We start from the raw sequence: 18,672 nt of genomic DNA on the forward strand, positions 1-18,672 counted from the left end.
AGCACAGCTCTTTGCTGAGCCCACTGCAGACTCGCTCACACTTTGCTCACTGCTTTTCTGGCCATTCAAGGGCCAATAAGGGTGACGGGGACCTGTGAGCTGAGCACATGCTGCTACAGCTCCCAGGCTGTAACCCAAAGGCTTGGCCACTGCTTTGCTACCTTCTGTGGTACTGAGATGATCAAGGGATGCCTTCCCTCTGCTTAAGGATCTGTCTAAGGCTTAGAACCTCACAGTCAATGGCATGGACAAAAGGGAAGCTCCCAATTAATTTACAGATCTGGTGGGATACGCTCCCCATGGGCAGTCACAGCCAGCAGGTCATGACTGGCCCTGTACAAAGCTGATGTTGCAGCAGGCTGGCATACAGCTTTCTCCAAGACTCAGGCTCCACAGAGCACCTCACAGATCGGAAGTGACAAACTGCAACATCTAAATCAGAAAGGCTGTAATTGCCTAATAACACACCACCATAATAGTGTGGACTGAAGCGTGTGCCAACCTTTTACAGCCGTATCTGCCTGCCAAGTCCTGGTCATCACTCAGGAGGATGATTCCTACCTGGGATTTCTACCTCACTGCAACTTGGATCTCCCTCTGGCCTGTTCCCCTCCGGCTGGTTTTTGAGGTCGAAGCTGACCGAGAGCGTGTGGAGCTGTGGGAAGGCGCTCAGGATGCAGCGAACGAGCTCCATGCAAGGCATGTGGGAGAAGATGTCGCTCACGCGCAGCACACGGAGGCGGCAGCCCGGGTGGCGGGAGAGGGCCCGGAGCCCAGAGAGGATGCAGCAGATGTTGGCATCCAGGCCTGGAACAGCATTGGTACAGAGAGGTGTTAGCTGTGTCCTACAGACACCGAGGCAGCTGGAGCTGCACCAACAGCCGCGCAACCCGAGTCAAAGGCTAAACTCACTGACTGCTGCATCCGTGTGTTCTAAAGCTACACTGTGCACGTGGGAGATGGAGGTCCAGCTCTTCCCTTCGCCCTCTCTGAAGGGCGTTTAAGCACAAAGCTGAGGGGGTTCTAGAGCAGAAGGGCCCCATCCTCTCCCTCAAACAAGTCCTCACACTGATTAAACATCTCTCCTGACACCCAGGATGAGGCACCAATACTCTTACAATGCCCCTCCCAGTAAAAACAAAACCAGGGTAACACCCGAGCAGTAACTCAGACCATTAGGGCAGGGCTGGAAGGAAGGCTCTGTTCACAGCACTGACCGTTGTAAGACAGAACCAAGTTTTCTAAAGACACCCAGGAGCTCAGCAGGTTACTCAGAGTCCGACAGGTCTCCCCAGTCAAAGGAATGGAGAACAATTCCAGAGTGGACACGCTTCGGAAGCGGTGAGCAGCTTTCAGAGAAAAGATCCCAGCAGGTCCTCCTCTTTTCTTACAGCCAGCACGGCCAGTGCACGGAGATCCAGGGGAGGAACTAGTCCAGTTCTCTGCGTTTTCGTCCTCCGTGGTGCTGGTTTTGTCAAGTAGCCCTGAATTACCCTCTCTAGCAACAGTAAAAACAAAATCATACAGGTCTTCTGGGTCAGCATAGGGTCCCCTGCTCCGTCTGAGGCAGCGACGTTTCCTCCCCACTGCGGGTTTCAGCCGTCTGCTTCGTGTCTTTCGAAGAACAGGGTGACAGGACAGCTGCCCTGAGCCACAGCGAGGGGAAGATCCCCCCTGAATGCTGGTGTGGTCACAGGGCCCCTCGCTGATGGCCTCCTCACACGGTTGGTTTCGCAGGGGAGAACTTCTTGGGACAGAGAGGACAGAGTTCAGGTGAGCATCAGCCTCCACTGAGGCCTCAGGGAATCCCTTCTGGTTCTCACCATTGCTCCCCTCCCTCTCAGCATCACAGCCCCTCTCTGCTCGATCCTGCACCAACTCCTGGCTTGGGGCTTTGTCCTCTCTGCAAAGGCCACACTGATAAGCGAGGGCATTTCCTGAGCGCCAAAACCCAGCGCTCATGCTCAAAATGAGAACGAGAAGAACCGTGTCGGGAACAGGCCAGGAATACATGGACACCTGGCTGACAGAGCCGTGGTGAATCAGCCGGTGGAGGAGCAAAACCAGCGAACGCCTGATGGACTGGTCGGAGGAGAGGAGGTGCTGGAACTTCAGGATGCGCAGGGAGCCAGCCAGGTTTTCCAGCACTTTGTGGTTGTGCTCAGCAGCGAGCTCCACGGCGCCCTGCAGCATGTTGCAGAGGGTGAGCTGGGACACGTGCGGGGAGCTGTGGAGAAGTGGTGAAAAGTGATGGTCGTTGAGGCGCCAGTCGGAGGAAACGTCCAAGACACCGTGGAGAACATTGGAGAAGAACGTTTCAAGGAACTTCTTCCTCCAACAGGTGATATTCTGCAATTGAACAGGGCATAGGAACAAAAAATTCAGCGTTTTTCTCGTTCTTTTTAAGATAAATTATTGCTGTCTGCTAACCTGGTAAATGCAGTGTCCAAAAACCCCTCCTGCTACCTCCACTGAGACCACCTTTCTACTTCTCAACGTCCTTCCTCAGTGTATTCCTTGAAAACCTGAGTTTACTCCCACGGCTCTCTTCATTCTGCTTTTGGCCCAGTTTAAACATATTCAGTGGTTTGAAGCTGAGCCATGTTTTTTGCCTATTGAAAACCACGTCATCGGCAATTTTCTTCCTGAGCATCTATTTACAGGCTGTCATTAAGTTGCCTGCTAATGATTCTTTTATGATGATGACTCAATGAAGCTGCTTCAGTTTTCCTACATAAAACCATTCTGCAAACTCACTGTCTTCTGTAACTATTTTTCTCATCCTTTCTAAGACATCAGCACATGTTTTTACCAGCATAGGTGTAAGCGCGACATAAGATACTGTTTTTATCCTTTGTTTCCCTGAGAATCTCTGAAGACAGAATTTATTCTTTTGGCAAACTCGCTGCTGGGAGATGAAGGGTGTGGCTGCACACTTCCGTTCCTTTTATGAACCCTGCTTCCCAAAATGTTTGTGCTACCGGAGTCACACCTTGGTCTGGAGCTCTATGAACGCTTATAAACAAGTGCCAGCAATCGCTTAGAAGTGGCCAGAAACAAAACCTCATGGAAAATGGCACCTGTGTCGTGCCCCTTCTCCCACCTTAGTGTTTCCTCACCTCTGAGTTGGGCGGCCTGGTTTTCATCACATCATCCCACAGCTGGCGCCAGATGGGCTGTGTCGAGAGGCCTGGGGGGGAAAAACCATCAACGGGGTGCTTTCACCCCTCTCCCCATCCCAGTGCTCTGCCCTGGGGCTCACCAGGGTGCCGGGAGCACAGACCCAGACCCTGAGACACAAGGACAGGCAGGGGAAAAACTGTCGCCTTTGACGGGGCACGAGTTAAAAATGTCAGGTTTTATTCGTCCTCAAAAGGAGCGAAGTTACAGTGGGAACCCTGCCGGGGTGTGGGACAGAGCACGAGGGTTTGGATGCAAGGGATTGTCCCAGCCCCGGTGGCAGGGACGGTGCTCTGGGGATATCTTTCCTGCATAGAGGGTTCAGCCCCTGGGTCGGGGCTCCCCTCTCCAGCGCAGGATCCCTCTAGTGTGGGACTCGTCCCTCCAGGTTTGGGGGCACCTCCGCAGCCTCCCACCCCATCACTTTGGGGGCCCCATCCTTCCCGCCCGGGGGTCCCCCCCGCGGTCGCCGCCGTCCCCGGCGGTGTCACCTGCTCTCCGCGCGGCGCCCTCGGCCCGCTCGAGGCGGAAGATGGTGAGGAGCGGCAGGAGCCCCCGCAGGAGGTGCCCGGGCAGCGCTGCGGAGAGGGAGAGGGCGGCAGGGTGCGGGCAGGCCCGGGCCCCGCGCCCCGCCGCCCCGCGCCGCCCGCGCCTTACCCCAGACGTCCCGCTCCAGGGCGCCCATGCTGCGGCTCACGGCGGCCGCGCTCAGCGCAAACAGGCTGCGCGGCCCCTCCGCCGCCATCGCCGCCTCGGGCACCACCCGCCCACCCCGCGCCGCCATCTTGGGAGGCGGCGGCAGCGGGCGGCCATGTTGGGAAGGTCGCGCCGGGTGGCGGGGCCAGACGGGCGGGCGGCGGCCAGGTCGAGCCGGCTCCAAAGCAGCGGGCCCCGGGGAGAAAGGATAAAGCGGGCAGGGAGCGCAGCAATGGCCGTGCTGGCGCTGTCAGGGGCGCGGCAGCCGGCGGCGGCCATGCTGGGAAGGGCCGCGCCGCGGGGGGAAGCCTCGCCCTGGCGAGGCGGCGCTTCCGCTGCCGGCGCGGGCAGGGGCAGTTCCGGCGGGTGACCCTGCGGAGTCCTTCTGTGCGGCGGCAGCGCGATGGGACGCGGCGGGGAGCCCGAGGTGAGCGGGGGATCCTCCTCCCATCCGCCCGGGGGACGGCGCACACGGTGCGTTTGGGCGACCGTAACGCTGTGCTCTCTTTTCTTTCCCCAGGAGGAAGAGGAAGAGCTGGTGGTAAGACGGGGAGCCGCGCCGGGGACTCCCAGGCTCGGGGGGCTCGGGCCGGGCTGTGCTGGAGGCCCAGAACCCGGTGGGGAGGGGGGTTGAGCCCGGGCCGCGACGTGGCTCCCCCTTGAAGCCGTGGGGCTCGGGGGGAAGCGGCGTGTGGGGGTGTCCGGGTGCTCAGCGCGGCCCCGTGTCCGCAGGATCCCTTAACCACGGTGCGGGAGCACTGCGAGCAGACGGAGAAATGCGTGAAGGCGCGGGAGCGGCTGGAGCTGTGTGACGCGAGGGTGTCCTCCCGGTCCGAGACGGAGGAGCAGTGCACGGAGGAGCTCTTCGACTTCCTGCACGCCAGGGACCACTGTGTGAGTGCGGCGTCCCTGCTGGGGCTGGGGGCAGAGCTGCCTTCAGCCACGCTGCTGGCAGTGCTGGCAGGTCGAGTGTGACATGTGGTAGCTCTTCAGTCAGAGGGAGCTCTGAAAAACTGTGTTTTCTTATTAAATGCTGTTACATTAGATCTAGCTAGGATTCAGTAGCTTATTAAACAGTTAAATAAGTCACACCCATGGTTTGTGGCCTGTAGATGGCACTTGGCTCTTTCAGTCTTGTATTTGACATTTTAAAGTTTAGCCTTTTTAACCTGAGCTGAAGCTTTGTAAGACATCTTGTTCGTTTTCTTGAGTGACTTGTTGCAGAACCATGAGAGGAACTGAGGGGAGGCTGCAGGGCCATGTGCATTGGTGGTCCAGAAAACCAAGAGGCAGGTGGTAACACTCTGCTGGTTTCCATCCCTAAACCACGAATTACTGAGATCTCTCTCTCTCTTTTCCAGGTTGCTCACAAACTTTTTAGTAAACTGAAGTGAAGGTGGGCATGAACGCCCACCTGCTTCCACAGCCAGTGTCAGCGGTTCCTGGATCACAGTTCTGCTTCCTGCCGTCCATCCTCCATGCTGAGCATCACCAAAACGGCTTCCTGGCAGCGTGTCACTGCCTCTTTGCTCCTGGAAGATGTGAAGCTGTGCAAAAAAAACATGTTGATGTTCCGTAATTTTCTGTATTAAAATGTTCAGAGTTCCCATGGAAGTGCTTTCTGTTTATTTCCAGGTTCTTGTGCTTCTGATTTGCATGGGGTTAAGGTGAAATCAGTGGGTGTCAGAGCCCAGTTTAGCAGAGAGAGTCATCCTCGCTTGTGGGAATGTCCTTTTTTTTCCAGCCATGATATGCAGCAGCTGCAGCCCAGTCCCATGGGGAAGAATTTATCTGTTGGAGCCACAAAGATTATTTTCAAGACCCTTTTCTAGGAGAGAAAACTTCCTTCCCCACCCCTGGGGGAAAGCTGTCACCTGTCCCTCACTGTCTCCTGCTGCTGCCTCCTGGCAGCAGCCAGCTTTACCTCCTTGCCCAGGAAACCAACAACGTGGCTGTGGAGGTGTATGGTGTTGGTTCACCTTCTCAAACCCTGACCGGGTCACCTGGGGGACATAAAGCCTTTCTCTGTGAGTCACCAGCCTCTTCTGGGCACCTGGGACTGTCCTGTCTGTGCTCTTCCTCTTCCTTTTGTGAGCAGGATGTTCAGTAGCAGAAAAACTAGCACGTCACAGGGCTGAGAAAAATTCTCAGCTGTTCTTCCAAGAGGAATTAAACCTGCCACCTTTTTAACTTGGCTGTTCTCTACCCATGTAGTAGTCCATAGTCTTTTTGCTGGTGGATTTCAATCTTAATCCCTAGAGGACTGAAACAGATTTTTATTGGGGTAAGGGTAACGTTACTTTCAGGAGTTTTTGTTGTGCGAGGTCCAGCTGCGCGCGCGTTTGTTGCTGCTGCAAAGCCCGTCTGTTGCTGGATCCTTCCCAGCCCCAACCCAGGCGAGTAATCACGGAACCACAGAACGGTTGGGTTGGAAGGCACTTCAAAGGCCATTTAGGTACAGCCCGCTGCCACCAGACCCGGATTCCCAGAGCCCCATCCCTCCTGGCCGGGAGCACTTCCCGGGTCCCGCCCCGGAAGGCGCTGTCGGGGAGCGATGGCGGCGCTGCTCGGGGGGGCGGCGGCCGCGCTGCTGCGGCGGGGAGCGGGAGCGGTGCTGGGAGCGGGGCAGCGCCGGCACCGGCACAAGGAGAAGTGGGTGAGCGGGGTCGGGGAGGTCCCTTCCCGACGAGGCTGCCGGCGCATCCGCACCCCCACCGCGCTGCTTCGCACCCGCGTCTCTCCCCTCTCACCCTTTTGCACCCCATTCCCCCCTCTGACCTCCCCACTTGGCCCCTCTCGCTGCACCCTCGTTCCGCTGCTCAGTGCGCGGCCGTTCTCTCTCCCCGCGAGCCCACCCCGTGCACCCAGCCCCTTTCGGCCATGCATGGAATCGTGGAATCGTTCGGCCATTCGTGGGATCATGGAATATGCCGAGTTGGAAGGGACCCATCAGGATCGTCCAGTCCAACTCCCGGCCCGGTGCAGGACTCCCCAAGAATCACACCATGTTCCTGAAGCATTGTCCAAACGCTTCTTGAACTCAGACAGGCTTGGCCACTTCCCTGAGGAGCCTGTGCCAGTGCTCAGTCACCCTCTGGGTGAAAAACCTCCTCCTGATATCTAACCTAAACCTCTCCCGAATCAGCTTCATGCTTTTTCCTCGAGTCCTGTCACATTTGTACTCCTGAACCCTCTCCGGGCCACCACCAGCCTGTGGATGTAGGGGTTCACCTGTCCCTGCCACTTTCAGGGGCAGTGGAAAGGCCTCGTCGACTTCTGGCAGCACAGAATCCAGCGCTGGATTCTCCCAGAAAAACATGGAGGCTGGGTGGAGGTACTGGGATGCCGAGCTATTTTTCTTTTAATGTCTCTGGTATTTTTTCCCCCCAAGGCTACCACGGCCCCCCGCATCCCGTCCACACGGCTGGCCCTGCACCACTTCGACACGAGCTACAGCCTGCACCTGGGGGAGCTGTGGCCCTCTGTCCGTGCTGGCCTGCTCTGTGAGCAGAAGTACGGCGCCCTCCTCAACAACTTCTCTGCTGTCGACCACGTCACCCAAGAGCTGGAGCTGCTGAATGCCACCGATTTCGTTTCCGAAGCCCTCCAAAAGGCACAGCAATCACAGCGGGGTGTGGCTGCGAGGGAAGCAGTGAGAGGCTCCCAGGAGGGCTGTGTTCAGGGCAGGACTGTGATACAGGCAGAGACATCGCCACCGTTTCGTGCCTCCATCAGCCCCAAAATCAAGTGTTACACCTTCCCCAGGGGTGACATCACACGCTTTTGCCCTGCACGGTGAGACATCCCTGGACAGACCACCCACTCTCGTTGCCAGCCTTGGGGGTTGCTGCTTCCCTACATCCCAGTCCTCACTTCCAACTGCTCTTTTCTTTTCTTTTCCCCTTGCACATTTGCTTGTGTTACACAAACTGGTGATTTCCAGGCCAGACATTCTGGGGCTCCTTGGTTATTATCTCATGGATGCAGCATCTCTCCTGCCCGTCCTTGCACTCGATGTGCAGCAGGATGACCTTGTCCTTGACCTTTGTGCGGCTCCAGGTGGCAAGACTCTGGCTCTGCTGCAGACTGGGCTTTGTGTAAATGGAGGTGGGTGTTCCCTTGTTCTCCATCCTTAAACAGAGCTGGAAGAGCGTGCTGTGCTCATTAATGTCTGACTGTAAATAATTTCTGAGTATAAGAGTTGGGAATCAGGTGTGTTTTTGCAATTCCCAGTGTTCCTGTTGTGTCCCTGCAGGGCATCTGGCAGCCAACGATGTCTCCATTTCCCGGACAAAGAGGCTGCACCAGATCTTTCATAAGTATGTTCCCAAAGAAGTCAGGGAAACTGTGAGTGTCACGTCCTACGACGGAAGGGACTGGCAGGATGTGGAAGGTGACACTTTCCATAAGGTAGGTTATTGGGAACCGGTGAAGATAAACCCTCTTTTTGAGGAAGGCAGCAGCTTATCCTACAGTATAACTGTGTAGTTTTCCACAATCTGAAATGCAGAGAAAGAGAGAGGACTAAGACACATAGGGAATAATATTTCCTCCTGCTATCCCTTCCTTCAGGATCCGGTGCATATGTGCATTCAGAGTGGTACTTTTATTTGCTTGTGTAATACCATGTTCTTGTCCATCACCTGGAAGGGGTTAGGTGTGAAGATTACATAATTCTGTTTTCTCAGCCATGTCCAGCCTCAGGGGCTGGGTTTGATGCTCTGGGAGGTGTTGCTGTAGGAGCACTGGCCATGTGTGCTTCTGTGACATCTTCCAGGCAGACACCCAGAGGAGGAACATTAAACGAGGACATGCGCAAGTGTGAGATGTTTTCCACCATCTCTGGGACTGTTTGCACATTCCCAAAATGCCAGAGCAGCCAGATGATTACAGTTCGGTGTGGTGCACACCCGTGCTCAGGCACCGGGAGCTGCTTGTGCGTGGTGAGGGTGGAGGAGGTGGGCACGGGGAAGCTGCACAGGGGGACTCACTGAGCTCGACCTGGGCATGGGACTGACAGGGATCTCTGCTGCTGCAGGTGCTGGTGGATGTGCCCTGCACGACGGACAGGCACTCTGCCATGGAGGAGGACAACAACATCTTCCACAAGAGGCGAACCAAGGAGCGTCAGATGCTGCCCATGCTGCAGCTGCAGCTGCTGATGTGAGTGAGCTCGATGCTGTGTGCTCGTGCTGTTTGTGTTACAGTCGTAGCTCTCCATGGCCAGCACTGAAACCTCTTTTTACTTTGTCTGTCCCCAACTGGGAAATGTGGGAAGCGTGCGTAGTTTTCTGGAAGAGCAATAGTTGGAATGCATCAAAGCATAATATAAGTGTAAGAAGGTGCAAATATTCTTGGTCAGATCACAGGTCCTGCCTGTCCCCAGCAGTAGCTGTAGGAGCTAGGGAGAAGGGTCTAAGGAACATGATAGATATTGTGTTGTCCTTTTGGGTGATGGTCTCCCAGATCCCACTGATCAGCCCTGGAGGATCCCTGAGTGCCCACATCTCCCAGCACATGGGGTGCTTCATCACCCCATTTTGCTGGGAAGGCTGGATCGACTCACCGTGCTGTGACAATAAGGAAACAGAGAGTCCCATAGCAGTGCTTGTACTGCAAGAATCTCCTCCCCTCTACATGCTCTTATCCCATTCCCTTGGACATGACTGCAGGGTTATACCTTCCAGCTGCTCTCCAGTAGCATCTCTCCCATGTTAAATTCATTATCAGTCTAAGCATCCATTTGACTCATTGCCTTGGCCTAAAACAGTCCTCACGCTGCAGTGGCACAGACTGCTGAGTCTGTGGAGTTCAAGATTTGTCTGTCTCTTCCTATGAGTCACCTGCTGGCTTCCCAGTTTTGGTGGGTGGTAGTGCCTGTGCCCCACACTCCTCTTCTTCCTGTGACAATGCATGTGTTCATCTTGCCTGCAGGGCTGGGATCCTCTCTGCCAAGCCAGGAGGAGATGTGGTGTACTCCACGTGCTCCCTCTCCCCGCTGCAGAACGAGTGTGTGGTCGAGAGAGCGGTAGAAATTGCAGAAACCCAGTTTAACATCAGTGTCCACGTTGAGGACTTGAGCCACTTTCGGACGCTCTTCCAGGACACGTTTTCCTTCTTCTCAGGTTGCCGGCTGGGGGAGCTTGTTCTGCCTCACCTCACAGCCAACTTTGGACCTATGTATTTCTGCAAATTACGTCGGATGTAGAAGGGGCAACAGGCTATGTCTGTTTGCTGTCAGGAAATATCCCAAATTTCCAGGGAAAGTACAACTGCTTTGTATTTATTTTTCCTTTTAAAATGTCCCAAAGGAAGTCCGCTTTTTTACTGCAGACATAGAAAATAAATGAGAAAGACCTGCTGTGAAGTCTCCTGAATATTTTATGTGTTTGAGACTGAGGTGTTTAATCTAGGAAAGAGAGGTCTTATCAGAGGGAGCGATTTATCCATCTGTGTGGGGCAGGATAAATGGCCCTGTGTGGGTGCTGCTTTCTCCCTCCTGTCTGACTGCTTTGATCCTACATGAGCAGGTTTGGGTTAACAAACACCATCTGGGGATCTCAGTCTTTGTCCCAGATCTCACCATCTGCATAAATGAGTTGCATCTGTCTCTGCTTATCTCCTGCCTTCAGAAAGAGCAGCCTGAGGTCCTGAAATCAGAGGTTCCTAAGAATGCCCCTCCTGTGAGGCTGAAAATATGTTTGTGATGCTGGAGATTTGGTGCTGTGGAAAGGCCAGTGACTGCTGCTATCCCTCACAGACAGGAAGGCTGTGGGAAAGTGTGAATGCTCCTATGCAAGATGCCATTTAATGTTTGGGGGGCAGGTGTTTGTATGATTCTGAATAGTAACTAGTTATAGAACCATAGCCATCAGTGAATGATTACTGAGTTTATGATAAGAGTTGCTTAATAGCTACATTTTTATTTCTGTGAGGAAAATACAGTGATGGACAGGGTGGGCATGGCTGTATCCCTCACAGGGCAGCCCATATGAAGTTACTCCAGTGTCAACAAGAAAGTATTAGAGATTTTGTAACCGTTTTCTCTCAGCACCACCCTGCTTCTGCAAGGGGCAGCATCGATGGAAATGGGGGTGAAGGCGTGAAAACTCACCCATGTCCATCCTTGCAGGAAGGTGCAGTGCATAAATTTATCATCATTTGAACCCAGCTTAAAGCCAGTCCTGCTCTCTGCATGGCATCCTGGTTCCTTACAGGATCCGTGCTTATTGGCAAGGAGAGAGGTCAGGAAATGGTGTTTCCTTCCTCCTTCCCTCCTCTTTGTAGTCTCTGCACTGCCACTGGCAGTCATGCAGTGCTGTCCCTTTGGTCCTGAGGGGACCATGGGGGCTATGCCCCTCTCTTCTCACGGCTGAGGGTCTCCACCTCCTTCATGAACCGCAGGCACAGCTCCTCCTGCCATGGCAAGGCCAGGCACTGCACTGCCACGGGCATCCCCACGGCTCCTGACACAGCCTGCAGTGGGCACACAAGCAGTGAGGGGTTACCCCGGGGGCTCAGACTTCCAGCAACTTCTGGAAACCTGGTGTAGGCACGTGGCTCATCCCAGAGAGTGGGGAGGTTGTGGTTTGAGCCCTGCTCTTCGAGTGAAACTATTTCTTGAATGTCAGTCATCAGTGTGCTCCACCACTTTCTGTACCTGTTTCAGCTTCCTGTCCCAGGGGTCATCTCAGCATCCTTGGTAAAGCTCCAGCTCTTCCTCATCTGCTTCTGTCACTGTGCTGACAGGTACAACCCCAGCAGGGAAGTTCAAGATGTTGTACAGCATCGTGGAGGAGATGGCAGCTGAGAGCAGCCGAAGAGAGAATCCAGCCATTCACAGCCTCCTGTCTTGTTTCAAGCTTACACATTCCATGTTCACTGAGGCCCCTGAGAAGTGTGTGTCTGTCTCCACCTGCTCAGATAGCTTTATGGTCGTTACTTTTCCTTCCTAATTCCCATAAAATGCTTAGGTGGGTGGTGAAGCTCCCTGGTACCGGTCGTTTCTCTCCAGTCTCAACCACTGTGGTCCCTCCTGGGAAGGTCCCAGACTCACTTACTGAGGAGTTTCCCGGGGTATCCTGTGGTGAAGGCAGGCCCCAGGACAGGGCACAGCACAACGTCCAGATGGAGTTCCTTCCACTGGGTGATGAACTCGGAGCGGTACACCTTGGGGAGGAGAAGGGAGATGACACGGAGCCCATGCCCATGCCTGGGGCATCTCAGCTTTTTCAGGGCGTGCACCAGGCTCTGGCACAACTGAGGAGGCAGCAGCAGTCAGCAGTGCTCGAGGGAAGAGGCAGAGGAATGCGTGTTTGCCTCTACAGCATGTGGCTAGGAATTGGAAAGGTCCCTCTGTAGCCATTCCCTCTCCCAGGACAGCCTTTGTTGTGCTGGGACTGTTGAACATGGATGTTTGTGCATGAGCCTTGTGGGCAACCGATGAAGTCCTGTCTGGGCTGACCCAAAAGCCCATCTACCCATTCCTGTCTCTCTTTTGTGCCTTTCCCTCTGTCCTGTCTCCTCCCCAGCACCTCCTCTCCTGCACAACCCCATTCCAAACCGATGACTTTCCAACCTGGCACTTGCCATAAAGCCTCAACTTGTAGCAAGATGCCAGAGAGGAAAGTCTTCAAAACATACCTGAATTTGATGGTTATGATTCCACATCTCCTTCACTGACCTGCAAGTGGAAATCATAGCAACATCTTTAAGCTTTAAGAGGAGGAGGAATTGCTTAAATAGGCCTCTGGGTTGATAAGCCCTGGTGATTTTAGCAGTTACTTAAAACAATACAGCTTTCACAATCTAAAGTTTCCTTTGGCATCTGGCCAAGCAATTAGCAGCAAATGTCTGGAAGTGCTGGAGAGAAGGTTTCTTTGATGAGTACTCTGGATTTAGTACTCGTTCTCTTCCACAGGCTTCCTGTATGACCTTATCTATCCAAATCCCTCAGTCCTGCCAGGATATCACTAAGGGCAGTGCAGCACTAGGGAGCTGTGTGCCTAAAGGCTGAAGCCATGTCCCGGATAGAAGGACAACCCCTGCAGAGAGCAGGTCAGAGCCTGTTGTAAATCCAGTCCACCCCAAATATGGACACTTAGAGGAGAAGGTATTGCCCCCTTTTCCAATGCCTTTGACAGTGATTCTTTAAGTGACCTAAACCACTCATTTGTGACACCCACCCAGCTGGGGGTAGATCTGCCCCCATGCTGACACCCACTGCAGAAGGGGCAAAAGCTCCAGGTGTTAGGGAGTAACTAATTTTCTAGTTTGCTGCTTACAGTTTCCATACATTCCCCTTCCCAAATGTCTACCCTTGCCTTTCTCTCCAGACTCCTTCATCTCACTCTTCAGAGAGAACACAGCCTCTCTACACCAGTAGATTCAATCACTGCTACAAAGGACAGAGGTGAAAAAACCTTCTGAAGTTGGTCTGCAGCAGAGGGAAAGGAAATGCCCTCAATTATTTGCTGCAGCAGTTTCTGATCCTGTCTCATCTTCCCCTAAAAATCTTCAGCTGTTTCCTCCTTCAGCTGTTTGCCTTCCTCCTCCACTCTTCTCTGTGTTCTCTCAATCTGATAAGCTACATGCCCACTGAGGAGGCAGACAGGATAACTACTGATTAGCCCATTTTTCCCCCCTAATAATTATGAATTGTGCCCTCAAAGAAAGCTGTTATTGGAAACCGGTACCGTAAAGACAACTGGACCCTTAAAGAAGCTGTGCAGCACCCTGGAAGGAACCAGGGCTTGCTGAGTTAAGGACTTACCTTCCCGTTGAAGGGGATGGGGGGCACAGTGGGGTCCATCTGGAACATCTCCTCGCAGAGCAGTGCCCTCATGCACAGGGCCAGGCTGTCCACGTCCCTCGCCATCGGCCCCCAGAGCACAAGGAACTGGAATGGGAGAAGAGCAAATACTCACATCAAGCAGATGGATGTGCCAAACACTGATCCACCCCTCTGCACAGCCACGCTGCTGCAAGGGGTGGGCAGGCAATGAGGTGGGATGTTTCAGATGGACTCCAGATAGGTCTTGGTTGTCTCAGGTTTTCCTCTGGCCTAGAGGAGGACATAGGGCTTTTCACAGGATATAGAGAAAAGCAATTAAAAATTCTTGTACCTGCCAGGATCCCATTGACAGGGCCAGTCACTCCAGACAGGCTTTTGGAAAAAAAGAAAGAAGTATATTGTCATTTCAGTAATTGGGAGATATTCCCAATACACTTGAATAGCACAGCGGGGCCTTCAGTTCAGGACCAGAACCAGGAGGAAATTACTTCAAGTATTTGATTTATCTGAAACGAGAAATTTTGACTAAAAGGAAAAAACCCCTCAAACTGAAATCCCAACAAATCTTAGTTTTGTTTTAACCAAAAATGTCCCATTTTGGCATTATTCAACCACTTTAACCCCCTTGTACTTCTATCTCCAGGGGAAAACCTGTCCATTTCCCACAAAATCTAACCATGCTGTCTGCTGGGAGAGGTTTTGAGCAAAGCAAGCCACCCCTTAAGAACCATCCTCTCTGTTTCTTCCAAGTACTTGCCAAGTACCTTCCCCTTTGGCTGAGTCTGGCAATTAGCAGGGTTGGAAGGGCAGACCCCAGCACCCACCTGAGCCTTTCTGCCGTGGGTTTGAGCCCACACAGCCCACAGAAGCTGGAGGGCAGGCGGATGCTCCTTCTCTTCCCTGACACAAATGCAACTCCATAGGTGCACTAGCTCAGGATCAAACCCAGTCTCCTGCTGTCCAAGTGAAGCCATCAGTGGATATTCAGGGAGGGAATATTCATCCCAGATAAACACAGTGTGAGAGCCTTCTTCAGTTAGCCTTGGTATTAGGGGCTTGCTTTGGGTATGCTTTATCTCCAGGTATGTTACCTGTGAAAATATGAGCTGGTTTATCCGGTACATATTCAAAGCAAGTGGAGCAGAAAGAAAAGGTGTTGAGAAATGAGTGTTGCAGTAGGAATTCAGGGCCACTTCCATGCTGGTTGGATGCCTAGCTACCTCATTCATCCCCATGTCATGTCCTGGTTGCTCCCAGGGGACAGTGAATGCCCTATCTTCATTAGTGTTAAGTTAGAGCAGACATCTTCTTGGCAGCTGGATGGGTTGGGAGGTCCCACTTGCTGGGAATGCTAGTGAAAGCTCTTTTGAAGATTATTCAAAAGCCATCCAGAAGCCAGGTTTTAGGGGCAAAGACGTAGGGGTATGGACAGATCTGTAAGCTTAGAGTTAAGAAGAAGCAAAAGCTTTCTTACTTCTTAGAGGCAAGAGACATTTCCAGATTTTGAAAGAACTGAATTTTGGATCAATGAAGGTCCAGTGCTTCATCATCTGTGTTCTCCAAAACCTCTTCCTAGTGAGTAATTCACATCCCCCTGGCTTTAGACTCCCGCCTCATCTCCTCCAGCCCGAGGAGAGCTGTGATCTCCCCTTCTCTCAAGGCAGACTTTCCTCTTGTTGGGGGCTGCTGGCACATCTCCTTGTTGTAAAAGCTATGGGGGCATGAGCTGGAAGGAGGAGCTGAAGGCCAACGTCAGCAGACACCCCAGTGGGACTCAGATCCCGCAGAAGGACGGGTTACCTGCTCCCTGAACTGCTGGACAGCCTTTGCCATTTTCTTCAGACCCTCATCCCGGGTTTTCCGAGCTTCTTCCATTTTCTTCTGGATCATCTTTTTGCCCAGCCATTTCCAGACCACCACAGCTGCCACTGACCTGCCAAGCAGCGTGAGGGCAGCAGAAGTATCCACCTTCCTCTCTGGCAGGAGCTGCCTCAGCTGCTGCTGGATCATGATGTGGCCTTCGGGTCTCCAGGGATGGAGTGAGAAAGAAAAGCAAGGCAGGAGCGGAAGACCTTTCCTGCCTCCCCAGACCCGTCCCTCCTCTCAGCACCACTGTCTTGGGTCAGCAAATAGTTCAAATAGTTCAGTCTGAAGCTGACCCCTGCAAAGCTGCCATCTGTGGAGCGTGCAAGGGAGAATGATTAACCAGGAAAGGGAAAAGGTGACGTTTGGTCAGTGAATCTTGGGGTGTTAGGTTTATAGGGGCTTTCTGGGCTGTGGGAAGCTCTCCACTGGGAATGGATAAGGGATCAACTGAACAAAAGAAACAAGGAAATAGCCGTTCTCCTGTTTCCTGTGTAGCCTGAGAGGACAATGGGAAAAGGGGAAAAAACAGCTTGAACTTGCAAGACTTCCTTGCACAGGGATGGGGAATGTATGCCGAGGGGATGCACAGCTGTGGGGTACCCTCAGCTCACCAAATCCCTTATGCTGCTCCCATGGTGGCCAGAGGTTGCTGCAGGAGGTCCGTGCTCAGCATTGCCGTGATGTCTGCATGCACCGGGAGAGGCCGTTCCACTCCATGACGCTGGTATTGCTTCAGGAGTGGAAAATTCCACAGGCTTGCAGGCCAGAAGCAAACTATTTCCACCAGACATTGGAATAGCTGGTGTCTGACATCTTTCCAGCAGAGATGACTCTCACTACAAGCACTAAGAGCCACACACTTAGCTGAAGGCAACAACCCAGCCAACATCAGCCATGGTCTGTCTGCAGTCTTCTCTGTTGGTTTTGGATGGTGGGTGCTCCCTACAGGTTCTCCCTTTGAAAAAGTATTTAGGCAGCTATGGATTGTGCATTACAAAACTTTGCAAGATTCTAGTGGAGTGTGGAACTGGATACGGAATGGAAGCTGAAGAGCCTCTCCCTTCAGGGCTAGGTAGTCCTCTAGTGCTCAATTTTTCATTGTCATGTTCATTCTTAGCAGTTATAAGAGTTCACTGTTGTTTTCTGTCACAATTTGTGTCAGTAGGGAATGTTCTTAGCTTAGTTCTTAACTAGGGAAATTTATGGACTCTGAACAAAATTGTCTTTGGCGTCCTTGCAGAAACAGTCTGGAGCTGACGGGAGTTAGCGGCGTGGTAACAAATTAAGCCGGCCTTTTACTGTGTCCCTTCCAGTGGCACCTTCCTTGGAGGATGCCTCCTCAGCTGTGGCACTGCACGGGGACATGCCTGCAGCCCCTCCAGCTCCTGCTCCACGGTGCTGGCTGCAGCAGGTGCCTCTGGAAGGCACACGTGAACAGAGTCAGCACTGCGACAGTACCGAGCCCTCTCCAGCCTCCAGGAACCCACGCAAGCGCTTCCTGAGACAGAGGTGGGCTCTTTGCCTGTGTGACAGCACCAGAACCTCTGTGATGGACTGAGCAGATGTGGGAGGGGTTTTTCCCTGTGCTGGGAAGTGTCAGGGCATTGGCCTCCCACATCCACTTGCACATTGGTACCTGTGCTCTGATCCTGCCCTTTAGACACTTAGCAAATGTTTAACAGAGGCAGGGACAGCTGTGTCCAGACTGACTTGGCATTTCAAAGGGCAGATTTTCAGCAGGCAGAGCTGCATTTCCAGATGGCCGGATGCTGCTGAGGAAACCCCTTTTCCCATCAATGTGTGAGCATCTCTGCATCCTTTGTGAACCAGGGCTCTTCCTGCCACCACAAGGCCACACATCCAAGGGAACCTAAAGCAAGGAAGCAAAGGGATATCCAAAGTTAAATCTCAAGTCCATAGCAGGGGAGATAGACCTACCTGGCTTACAGGTCAACACTCACTTGTCCACAGTGTTTTTGTCATTTGAATTGATCCAGGTCAAACCCATCAGTGGTGTTTAGATGAAAGCCATGCACGACACTTTTCACAAGAAGAGTCAACTCATAGCAGCTGGGATTTCATTGTGGCACCCATGACATCTTCACTGTGGACTATCCCAGAAAAAGGCAGTCAGACAAAGTCAGACAGACTATTCCTGTGCCCAGGAAAGGCTGCACCATCTTTGCTTGCAAGAGCAAAAACTACACTGACTTACTGTCATCACGCTCCATTAACACCTTCAGGTCTTAATCAGAATGGGTTTTGACAGAAATTATTTATAACTAAGCTGTCTTCCCTCTAAATTGGTAATAAATATTTTTAAGTCAGCTTTGACTCCATTTTGATTAAAATTATGAAGAATAAATCCTTACAGCTGCATCTTGTGTTCATGTATTTGTAACCAAACACTCTGGTGCTCTTTTTCAAAATGATTTACAAAATGAGGCATGTTAACTATGCTGCTCTGAAAGAATATTAAAGACATTTCACAAAATACTGAAATCATAGTGATTTGGGCTGGTCCCCTCTGGAGAACTTGTTGCAGTTGGCTCAGAGGGCTGAATAAATGTTTTCTGGGGACTCTCCAGTTTCTGACTCATTTCAGCCTGGAATATCTATTTGGAGCATAAGACTCTCCTCAATTTCAGTCCAACTCCACCAGCACTCACAGAACATAACAGCTGGTAAGAAACTTGCCACTACCAAATCTTCACCTTTCCAACAATCAAGAACATCAGTTGAGAGGTGAGGGTTTGTCTCTATCAATGCTCTTCCATGTTGCTCAGCCAGGACCCTGTTGGCTTTCCCTGAATAAACTGCAATAGGATGGGAAGAGAGGCCTCCCATACCAACCATGACACCTCTGACAGCAGGGTCTGCTCTCTCTCCTAATCATCTCTACATCTTTCCCACTTTTGTGAGTATTGCACTATTTTCCTTGAGCCTTTCCATAGCCAAGTGGGTTGTATGGATCCTACTTACAACTTCTCCAGCAAGGTAGAGACGTGATCAGCAACGATGCTGTAGAGAGCTGTTAGCTCTTCATCAGAAGTCCAGGAGCATTCCTACTTCTTCCATCATGTCTGGTGTCTTGCACGGGTCTGTTCCCACTGAGTGACAGCAGAGCCTTCAGCACT

The 18,672-nt window shown here is 52.6% G+C and overlaps 4 protein-coding genes across 5 annotated transcripts in view; 2 read left to right on the forward strand and 2 right to left on the reverse strand.

Annotated features, from left to right (window-relative positions):
• The window catches only part of LRRC41 (leucine rich repeat containing 41), an 8,636-nt gene extending 4,426 nt beyond the window's left edge, over window positions 1-4,210 (reverse strand). The window contains exons 1-5 of one of the 2 annotated variants that reach the window (XM_032695884.1): window positions 3,838-4,210; window positions 3,672-3,758; window positions 3,120-3,190; window positions 1,218-2,349; window positions 562-807 (exon numbers count right to left, since the gene is read on the reverse strand). In XM_032695884.1, the coding sequence (XP_032551775.1) occupies window positions 562-807; window positions 1,218-2,349; window positions 3,120-3,190; window positions 3,672-3,758; window positions 3,838-3,964 (1,663 nt within the window). In that variant the 5' untranslated portion in view covers window positions 3,965-4,210. Of the gene's footprint in view, window positions 1-561; window positions 808-1,217; window positions 2,350-3,119; window positions 3,191-3,262; window positions 3,571-3,671; window positions 3,759-3,837 lie in introns of those variants that run through there. The other variant, XM_032695885.1, reaches the window with a different exon arrangement.
• On the forward strand, window positions 4,178-5,490 carry LOC116790692 (cytochrome b-c1 complex subunit 6, mitochondrial). Its single transcript, XM_032695891.1, has 4 exons — window positions 4,178-4,303; window positions 4,397-4,417; window positions 4,609-4,770; window positions 5,238-5,490. The coding sequence occupies exons 1-4, from the start codon at window positions 4,280-4,282 to the stop codon at window positions 5,268-5,270; spliced, it is 240 nt and encodes a 79-aa protein (XP_032551782.1). The 5' UTR covers window positions 4,178-4,279; the 3' UTR covers window positions 5,271-5,490.
• A 925-nt stretch (window positions 5,491-6,415) lies between these two features.
• NSUN4 (NOP2/Sun RNA methyltransferase 4) lies at window positions 6,416-10,237 on the forward strand. Its single transcript, XM_032695890.1, has 6 exons — window positions 6,416-6,532; window positions 7,268-7,671; window positions 7,820-7,983; window positions 8,132-8,286; window positions 8,915-9,039; window positions 9,811-10,237. Exons 1-6 carry the CDS (start codon window positions 6,431-6,433, stop codon window positions 10,082-10,084), a joined length of 1,224 nt encoding a protein of 407 aa, XP_032551781.1. The 5' UTR covers window positions 6,416-6,430; the 3' UTR covers window positions 10,085-10,237.
• Window positions 6,688-18,651, reverse strand: LOC116791024 (fatty-acid amide hydrolase 1-like). The gene is given in 9 exon segments (XM_032696667.1): window positions 6,688-11,352; window positions 11,537-11,682; window positions 11,937-12,045; window positions 12,520-12,591; window positions 13,649-13,774; window positions 14,490-14,569; window positions 15,433-17,405; window positions 17,497-17,646; window positions 18,518-18,651. Coding segments are annotated over 7 exon segments (906 nt in total). The 5' UTR covers window positions 15,680-17,405; window positions 17,497-17,646; window positions 18,518-18,651; the 3' UTR covers window positions 6,688-11,226.
• Between the last annotated feature and the right edge of the window lie 21 nt (window positions 18,652-18,672).

Source organism: Chiroxiphia lanceolata, chromosome 9 (genome assembly GCF_009829145.1).
Source record: "Chiroxiphia lanceolata isolate bChiLan1 chromosome 9, bChiLan1.pri, whole genome shotgun sequence".
In the NCBI taxonomy this organism is placed as follows: Eukaryota; Metazoa; Chordata; class Aves; order Passeriformes; family Pipridae; genus Chiroxiphia; species Chiroxiphia lanceolata.

Bases quoted from the DNA above. Each gene is read 5' to 3' on its own strand.
- LOC116790692 (XM_032695891.1), top strand. From the start codon at position 4,280: ATGGGACGCGGCGGGGAGCCCGAG. The intron at 4,418-4,608 runs GTAAGACGGGGA...CCGTGTCCGCAG, and splicing joins AGGAAGAGGAAGAGCTGGTG to GATCCCTTAACCACGGTGCG. The intron at 4,771-5,237 runs GTGAGTGCGGCG...TCTCTTTTCCAG, and splicing joins TGCACGCCAGGGACCACTGT to GTTGCTCACAAACTTTTTAG.
- NSUN4 (XM_032695890.1), top strand. From the start codon at position 6,431: ATGGCGGCGCTGCTCGGGGGGGCGGCGGCCGCGCTGCTGCGGCGGGGA. The intron at 6,533-7,267 runs GTGAGCGGGGTC...TTTCCCCCCAAG, and splicing joins ACCGGCACAAGGAGAAGTGG to GCTACCACGGCCCCCCGCAT. The intron at 9,040-9,810 runs GTGAGTGAGCTC...TCTTGCCTGCAG, and splicing joins CTGCAGCTGCAGCTGCTGAT to GGCTGGGATCCTCTCTGCCA.